This window comes from Raphanus sativus, chromosome 3 (genome assembly GCF_000801105.2).
Source record: "Raphanus sativus cultivar WK10039 chromosome 3, ASM80110v3, whole genome shotgun sequence".
Taxonomy (NCBI): domain Eukaryota; kingdom Viridiplantae; phylum Streptophyta; class Magnoliopsida; order Brassicales; family Brassicaceae; genus Raphanus; species Raphanus sativus.
Window position 1 is genome coordinate 19,723,455 of NC_079513.1, and position 9,351 is coordinate 19,732,805.

At 33.5% G+C, this 9,351-nt stretch overlaps 2 protein-coding genes across 3 annotated transcripts; one reads left to right on the top strand and one right to left on the bottom strand.

The window, feature by feature from the left end:
• Positions 1–1,612, top strand: LOC108844104 (delta-9 acyl-lipid desaturase 2). Its single transcript, XM_018617314.2, has 5 exons — positions 1–417; positions 536–676; positions 786–926; positions 1,034–1,140; positions 1,265–1,612. Exons 1-5 carry the CDS (start codon positions 82–84, stop codon positions 1,461–1,463), a joined length of 924 nt encoding a protein of 307 aa, XP_018472816.1. The 5' UTR covers positions 1–81; the 3' UTR covers positions 1,464–1,612.
• Positions 1,613–5,455: 3,843 nt separating this feature from the next.
• LOC130509299 (hydroxyacylglutathione hydrolase 2, mitochondrial) lies at positions 5,456–8,957 on the bottom strand. Of its 2 annotated transcripts, XM_057005115.1 has the most exons (9): positions 8,701–8,957; positions 8,357–8,530; positions 8,082–8,285; positions 7,849–7,972; positions 7,653–7,753; positions 7,486–7,560; positions 7,350–7,403; positions 5,968–6,012; positions 5,456–5,874 (listed from the first exon to the last, which is right to left on the bottom strand). In XM_057005115.1, exons 1-9 carry the CDS (start codon positions 8,752–8,754, stop codon positions 5,722–5,724), a joined length of 984 nt encoding a protein of 327 aa, XP_056861095.1. In that variant the 5' UTR covers positions 8,755–8,957; the 3' UTR covers positions 5,456–5,721. The 2 variants fall into 2 exon arrangements, 1 of the variants encoding a protein (XP_056861095.1); XR_008943397.1 differs by lacking the exon at positions 5,968–6,012 and having other exon boundaries at positions 5,653–5,874; positions 6,733–7,403.
• Positions 8,958–9,351: the final 394 nt, after the last annotated feature.

Sequence of the window (9,351 nt, forward strand, 5' to 3'; positions counted from 1 at the left end):
AAGCATCATCACTTTTATTCTCCTCTCTATTATTCTCTAAATCAGAAAAGGTTTCCAAGGAAGAGAGAAACGTAGAGAGAAATGTCGGTGACATCCACGGTGGAGGAGAACCACCGTAAAAAGCCTTATTCGTCGGAGAAAGAGGCGGAGAAGAGGAGACAGAGATGGGTGTTTTGGGGGAGAAAGTGGAGGAGATTAGATTACGTCAAACTAACAGCTTCACTGTTTGTGCATTCAATGGCTCTCTTGGCGCCGTTTTATTTCAGCTGGTCGGCTCTTTGGGTAACGTTTTTGTTCTATACGATTGGTGGTCTTGGTATTACGGTGTCGTATCACCGGAACTTGGCTCACCGGAGTTTCAAAGTCCCTAAATGGCTTGAGTATCTCTTAGCCTATTGTGCCCTTCTCGCCATTCAGGTTCATATCATATCAATAAATTATTATTTTTTCATTATTTATTCAATTTAGCCTAATAGATCTTTAGATTTTAATTGTTATTAATTAATATTTTATTTATTTGTTAAAAAAATTATAGGGAGATCCGATCGATTGGGTGAGTACTCATCGATATCATCACCAGTTTACAGATTCAGAAAGAGATCCACATAGTCCTAAAGAAGGCTTTTGGTTTAGTCATCTTCTGTGGATTTATGATTCTGCATATCTTGTTTCAAAGGTGAATTTTAATTCTTTTCTGATTGTGAAGTATATATATTATAATACCATTATAAATCGCTTATTCATAACAAAAAAAAGATGTAAATCAATATATGAATCAAATGCAGTGTGGAAGAAGAACAAACGTGGAGGATTTGAAGAAGCAATGGTTCTATAGGTTCCTTCAAAAAACGGTGATGTTTCATATTCTAGGACTTGGTCTCATTCTCTACTATCTTGGTGGCATGTCCTTCGTTACTTGGGGAATGGTAATTGAATTTACAATTTTGTTGGTTTAAAATGTTACATATGTGAATACTATTTTATCTTCTAGGATAATAATTATAATTTATAAATGATTTGGTTGTTGATGCAGGGTGTAGGAGCAGCATTGGAGGTGCACGTGACTTGCTTCATCAACTCCATCTGCCACATTTGGGGCACTCGGACATGGAAAACCAATGACACTTCTCGTAATGTTTGGTATGTAAATGTTAATTTCTACATTTTTTTTTTGTGTGTGTGCAAGAATAATCTAACATCATCTCTGCATGTGAATTGTAGACAGCTAATGATTCCAAAAACGCATTATTGTTTTTTTTTTAAGGTGGCTATCTGTGTTTTCATTTGGAGAAAGTTGGCACAACAACCACCATGCGTTCGAGTCGTCGGCGAGGCAAGGACTTGAATGGTGGCAAATAGACATCTCTTGGTACATTGTTCGGTCACTTGAGATTGTTGGGTTAGCATATGATGTGAAACTCCCGACGGAATCTCAAAGACGTAGGATGGCTATTGTCCGTTGAAGAAAAGAAGGATTTATTCTATGTAAAATTAGAATATCTAGTCCTAGAAAAGAGTTTATTGTTTTACTTTTGAAGTTTTGGGTAAATGCAATGTGAACGTTTTCGATGTATTGATGTTGGACTAAATTTATTTAAGATATTTGTGGTAATCGGTGCTTATAAATCCTTAGTGGGTGGCAATTAATTCGTTAATGACGGTCTCTTTCTTCTCTATGTGAGGCTATTTTATAAAATTTATTTATCTATAATTGTAAAAGAAGAAAATCAAAAGACAATTTTTTTCTCTTCAAAGCATATATATCAAAAGACAATTTTCCTTTTTGAATTTAAATATATATTCTTTTGGTGGAGTTGATAGCCTTGTGTGTTTGTTATATGATACATGTGGGATGTGGCATACAAGAGACTATCCAATACGTACATGATATAACTATATAAGCAATCAAATGTGTAAAGAAGAAAAGCACGAACAGACTTTTTCAGTGGGAATATATTGGGTTTAGGAGTTTCTTGGATTGTACAGTGTTTATTTGTTATATAGTCCAAAGTTCTATTTACCTATATGGCCTATATTTGAACTCTTTGTCAGAAAAAAAACATTGAACTCGGCATTCTTTTTATTTTATATAATATAAGACTCTATTTACCTATATGGCCTAAATAACAACATTGAAGTCGGCAGTGAAAAAAAAACCTTTTGTGACATCATATAGAAGTCTTCACAGAATCAACTTTACGACTTTCCCACCCCTTGTCTCGTCCCCGTTACTACTGTGCAAGACTGTGGATACGCTAGATCTTCTCACTACTATGTCACCGTTGCGTCTCGATCACAATATGCCGTCTCAAGTATCGACGGTTCTTCGCAGAGTCGGTTCTACAATCTTTCCATCCATTCCCTCGTCGTACGAACTATTGTGCAAGAGTGTGGAGTCGTCAGAGCTGTTCGCTTTTATATCACCGCTGCGATTCCAGCACATTACACCGTCTCAAACATCGACGGTTCTTCACAGAGTTGGTTTGGTGAACCTTTCCCAGGAGCTACTATCTACGGAGTTTCACAGACTTCTTGCCTTCAAAATCCACAAGTTGGATATTTCAATGTTGTTTTCGACTTCTTTGCGTTTTTCTGAACGCAGGTTTTAGGTTTACAAGTGAAGCTTCCTTTCGGGTCTCTTCTCTCCTTAGCCACATCTATCCCTTATTATATTTTAGTTGTTTTTGTTTATCAGTTTACCTTCAGGATTCTCTACGATTGTAACCGATTTAGTCCATTGGGTCTTTAATTTAATATAAGCATTTGGTGTTAAAAAAAAAAGAAAGAATTCTGTATTATAAACTGCTGGGTTTTCATTAGAAAGAGATGGCATCGTTTTAGGCTGTTTGGATTTCTCGAAATAAAGAAATTATGATTAACTTTAGATTTTATTCTTAGCGGACAAGTATTATTTAAGTTTACATTTGAAATGGGTGGGTCATTTGCACACAGAAAAAGAAAGGCAAAAGAAAAAACATATGGGTGGTCCTAGAACTAAAAGAAAGTAAAATCGACTCTTTTACCTAAATCAAGAAATTCAATTTGAAAAGACGGTTCGGCCATCTAAAGCTACATGCTAGATACTAAAGACAATGACCAGCTTCACTGTCTTGCCCTACAGTTCAAATCCCACAATTAAGCTATTGCTTACTAGCCACCAAGCCTGGTGAACTCAAATAACATGATTAAAGGTTGAATCTTGAACTCTAATACCATCTCCAATGTATTTCCTTATTTTTTTCTCTATAATAGAGGAACTCTATAATAGAGATGTGTTCTTCTCCAATGTATTTCTCTATTTCTTCCTCTAAAAAGGAATATTCTTAAAAAGTTTTTTTATTATCTTACAACTAAGGCCTTTTATTTATAAATGTTGAAAAATTCACTCAATCATGTAATCTTTTTAATTTTCATAAAATTGCAATATTATTTAAACTAATTTTTTTTATTACAAAAAGCTATCATATATAATAAAATAAAATAAAGTAGACATTACCTAACCATAAAACTATATTTTCACATAAATAATTTGTTAATGCATTTCAAAGTGAGAAATAAATATTGATTAATATTTATGTTGAACTTAAAGATTTTTATTAATATGTTAAAAATATGTAAAACTTTTAATAGTTAATTTTAATTTTAGTTTCAGTTAAATAAAACGTTAAATTTATTTGTTAATTTTTTTTCAATTTTGAATAAATTAATAATATTTTTATTTATGATTATTTATAATTGTGAAAGTTTAAAAAATTATTATGTAAACTAAAACTGTGTTATTATATGTAAAAAGAATTATATTTATCTATAAATATGTATTTTAGTTATAATCATAAAAAGTTAAAGGACCATTTTGCAATAAAAAATATGTCTCTATTATAGAGGAATGCTATTTTTTCTCCTAAATATAGAGGTGAAAATAGCAAATCTCTATTTTAGGGGAAGAAATAGAAATGAGTTGGAGTAGATTTTACTCTATTATAGAATATAAAGGCAAATATAGTATAGAATTGGAGATGCTCTAATAACATGACTAGTTTTTATAACTTTTTTTCTTTTATTTGGATTACCAAAAAGTACTGGACCATGCATTCTTGATTCTTTCACCACAAATTATGGTATACATTACCTTTTTATTGTTGATTTTTTTTGGATTACTTTAAAAATATATCAAAACTACGAAAAAAATCTAGACTATTTTTTAAGGAGATATTAAGTTTATGGATAAACCTTATCTCTGGATATTTAAATGAATTTCAAAACATGATCTTATATTTGCTTATATGTAATCTGCAAGATGTTTTATTGTGTATTAAATTAAACTTAGAGTTATATATCATTATTTTCTAAAAAGATATTAATAAAATATTTATATTCATATTCTAGTAATTATATATTAATATAATTTGATAAAACATTCTTTTGATAGACACTAATGGGGATGTATTTGTGTTAGTGTTGTATTCTCAGTCTAAATCATAATTCCGCATAAAATATATAACACATGATGTAATTTTCAAGGGTGTAAAAAAACTTTTACCAAAAAAAACATATAAAACAATGAATATAAGTTTTGTTAAATAGGTAAACGCATTTATAGTCTTACTCTCTAGATATACAAATATTTTTTATAGATCATAACTCCACTCTCCAAATCTAAATTAGTTAATTTTAAGAATATAAATTTTTAATAAAAATTATTTTGACAATTTTGAACATTATGTACTATATTTATAATATTTCTTTTACACCCTATCTATATTAATCGCATAGTCTCATTCAGATAATATTTTTAATAGGTGTTTCAAATATGAATGGACACAGAACAAGTATCCGCTAAATTTTGGATACTTGATACTCGATTGGATTTGTTCAAGTAGTCCAATTAAATACTTGTACTTGACTAGTTTAAAACGAGTACTTGCCGTACCAATTACTTGTCAAAAATTTGAATATTTGCAAGTTATTTGACTTGTTCCGTTACGTATTCAAATCTGTTACTTAAATCTAAATTACTTATTAGTAAATCTGTTCTTGAATTTAAAATATTTGAAACTCAAACTACAATATATTTTGGATTTAAAATTAGATTATTAGGCTTTAATATTGTAGTAAGACATTTTTATTTTTAAATCACAAAACTATTGAGTAAAACTATTGAGTTTTGTTTATAGAATTGTAAATGTCAACTTCTGTATTGAGTTTTGTTTGTAAAGACATAAATGTTAACAACATATTTTAATAGATATTATGTATAATTGTTGTATGAGAAAACGAGTAGCAAGTAAGGAGGCAAGTAGTTAAAGAATAGCGAGATTGATACTTGACTTGTACTTGTAAATAATAAAATTAGATATTTGTTACTTGAATAGCAAGTACTTGTTTTTGAATCGGATAGTAGTTTCACTAATTAGAATTAGTATAAATGTAACGAAGAAGTAATTTTCTAAAGTAATTTCCATTTTCAAGAATTACAGTAGAACATTTTACTTTGTTTCATAATTCGCATGAAAATCTCAAAAAACAAGAAATATAAAAAGGTAAATATTTTTGTTGAAAAATCATCAACCAAAACCTAATTGCAGTGTTAATGAGTACCAACATTAGATGTTTTACATCAAAAGTAAACATATCTCTCTCTGTCTCTCTGTCTCTCTCTGTCTTTTTGTTTTTGTCGGAGGAAACAGATGCAAACCAAAGAATTGCCTCAGGAGAAAAAGCCTAAGCTTTGAAATTATCCTTTGCTTCTCGGATAATAGCCAAAGCTTCTGCTTCATCTGCAGTCTCTGAAATACCTAAAGCTCGACGAATATCTGTATTCGAACTGCGGAGGAATGGGTTACAAGCTTTCTCCATCTTCAGTGTTGTTGGAATCTGACACCAACAAAAACAAGAATCAACACTGAAAAAATTAACCAATGCATAAGAGGATCATTTGGTGATGAATCTTTTTATTTTTATTTTTACCGTAGGTAATTTCTTTTTACGGAGCTCTGCAACATGAGCTGCATAAGACTGAAGTAGAGCTGTCAAATGGTCTGTCCATGGGCCAAACGGGCTTGACCAAATGGACCATTTGAGATATGGGCAATAATGGGTGGTCCAATATGGACAATGGTCCAAAAAGTGTCCAAGACCAATAAAGACCAAGACCAATGGTCAAGCTCATGGGTACCCAATATATTTTTATTTGTATTCAATTTCATTTATATGTTTATTTATTTGTATTCATTTAAATATATAAACTCTCATAAAAGTTGTAATTTATTTATTTATACTTATTTAAATTTATAAAATCTGTAATTATTTGTTTGTACTTATTTAAATTTTATAAAATCTGTAAAATGAGAACAATGAGTATGAAACAATGAAACTAGACAAAACACCTGATTACTGCAAGTGTAAACATCTCTCAAATGTATCATCTCTCTCAGCATAACGCTCAGTAAGTTTCAACAAAGTGTAAAATCTCTCAGTAAGCCTAACAAACAAGTAATATGACTGCTCCATCATATGTGTAACGAGCTACCAAATCAATTATCTCAGTTCAGAAACCTAACAGAGCCATAGCAACATATAACTTGCTCAAGCAAGTTCAAAACCTCAAAGACTTCAAAACGAAAGAGCTATAGTTTCCAGAGCAAATCATAAGCACAATCACAAATCGTAACAAATACACAAACTCTTACAACTCGCTGGTCTGATTTTAGTTGTTAACACAGAGACTCTTACTTGAGAAACGGAGAGAGAGCCGGAGAAACGGAGAGAGAGCCGGAGAGGAGATCGAGCCGGAGAAACGGAGAGAGAGCCGGAGAAGAGATCGAGCCGGAGAAACGGAGAGAGAGCCGGAGAGGAGATCGAGCCGGAGAAACGGAGAGAGAGAGAGCCGGAGAGGAGATCGAGCTGGAGAAACGGAGAGAGAGCCGGAGAGGAGAGAGAGCCGGAGAGGAGATGAGCGTGTGAGATGCGATCCGGTTACTTCAAGAGGTTCGTCGGAGATGGAGAGGGTCGTGGCCGCCGAGGGTTTCGAGAGGTTCGCCGGAGATTTCGAGACGTTCGCCGCCGAGGGTTACTGAGAAATCGTTGAAAGGAGAGAACGGTGGAGAAGAATCGTCATCGAGACGACTCAGACGAGAAGGCGAGAAGAAAAATCATAGTGATTTTAGGCCCAAAATAAAATAAAAAACCATTTGGGCAGACCGAAGCCCATTTGGGCAGGACCAAATTGTCCATGGGTGAAATGGGTTTTAGGCCCAGTTGGACCATTTGTGATTTGGTTGTAACCATGGGCCGCCCATTACAGTTTGGACTGGTCAAGCCCATGGGCCGGGTGACCATTTGACAGTGCTAGACTGAAGTACTTCGTTGTTTGGCTCTATAGACAATGCAAACTTGGAGTTACTCTGTAAACCAAACCAAGATTAAAAGTCATATGAGACCACCCCTGCTTCTCAACAACAAGTAAGATACCAAAATGTGACAGACCAGTGTGTATTCATGACCACAGTATATGCTTGTGTCATCTGGTAAAGATATGATCTTTTTGAGAGAAGCAAGCATCTGCAGAGGATACAAAATACATGAATCATTTGATCCAAATAAATGCAATTAAAAAGGAAAATAGAGAGAGAGTGAGAGAGACTAGTGTTTACCTGCTTAGGGGTACCTTCAAAGAGTTTACCACATGATAAGCTAAACAAGGTGTCCCCAGAGAAGATAGCTCTTGATCCTGGAAAGTATAAACTGATATGGCCTGCAAGAAGAATCAAGATGATTATATTGAGAAGCAAGAGTAGGCATAACATTCAAAGCTTTTAAAAGACAATATTAGTGAATGATAAAACAAACCTTTTGTGTGGCCAGGAGTATCCATAACATGGACTTCATGACCAGCAAACATCCACTTTTCACCATCCTTCAAGGCTATATCAATCCCAGGTATCCGATCTCTATCTAAAGCTGAGCCAATCACCTACATTCCAAAACATTCGATCATCCCAAACAACTTTCTGTTTTGAAATGTTATCATAGCACAATTGATCTATAGAAAGAGAGAGAGAGAGAAGTTAAAGCCTTCCTACCTTTGCACCGTACCTGTCTTTCAATTCAAGATTCCCACCAGTATGATCATAATGATGATGCGTATTCAATATATACGTTAGGTTACGACCACTCCTCTGCAAAGAATCAATCACAGGTTCAGCTTCAGAAGGGTCAACCACCCCAACTGTGCCAGTATCCTCATCATGCAAAATGTAAGCGTAGTTGTCTTTAAGACAAGGCACCTGAAAAAAGATAAAAACGTTTAGTCACATGATGTCCAGGAGAGAGAATGGTCAAGGAGATTCGTTCACACCATCTCAATCTGCAATGAGGAGGGATTGGAGGAGACACTGCAGAAACTGGAGACTCGAATAGATTTGCCAGCACCGCGGAGAGTCCTAAGAGGTGAAGAGACAAGCTTCATGACTCTGCAGACGAGACCCTTTCGGATGTGAAGCTGCCTCACACATGGCTCACTTGTTAGCTTCTGAAAGAAACACACAAAACAAGAGAGCCATCAAGCATCATTGCATCCAAAATTCATCAAGAAACCTAGACAAGTTTACTCAATCCACTGATTCTGTTGATACACAATTCTCAGTAAATATTATAAAGAGGATTGAACCTAACAATGAAATAATCAAAATTGAAACAAACCCTGGAACATCGAAAGAAGGAGATAGCAGAAGAAGCTTTGGAGATGGTTTGCATCTCTGTGTCTCTGTGTATGAAGAGAATTATTCTCTGTTTTGGAGATCAAAAGGATTTTTGTCTCTTTCCTCTGTGTATATATCTCACAGAGATTCTCTTCTCTCTTTGATCGATCAAAGAAGGAATCTTCGACGGAGAAAGCGCGTCAGAGACAAATGTCTCTCGCACATTGTGCCGTAGGATGGATAACCCCAAACCGACCGAACCGGAAAGGAAAAGAACCGTACCAAATGCTAACACAAATCTATTTTAGACAGCGAGGCATTTTTCTGATTGTTGCTCCCAGAGACGTGTTTTCACGACTTTTTTTTCTTCTTTTTTTTTGAAACACAAAAAAATGAAAGATCAAAAATCAATTTATGTTAAAAAATCAAGGGAAAATAGTTTTTAGGCAAAAAAATGATGACTATATTTTATGTCCTATTAGGCTAAATATTTTTAAAATGGCAATATTGTCTTTAATTTCAATTAAAAATTCGAAATTATAATTAACAAAACAATTCTTGAATATTAAAATATAAATTTTAACTAAAACAATTAAAAACAAATATTAAAAATCTAATTTTCTTAAATCACATTTTTATTTTGTTTTATTTT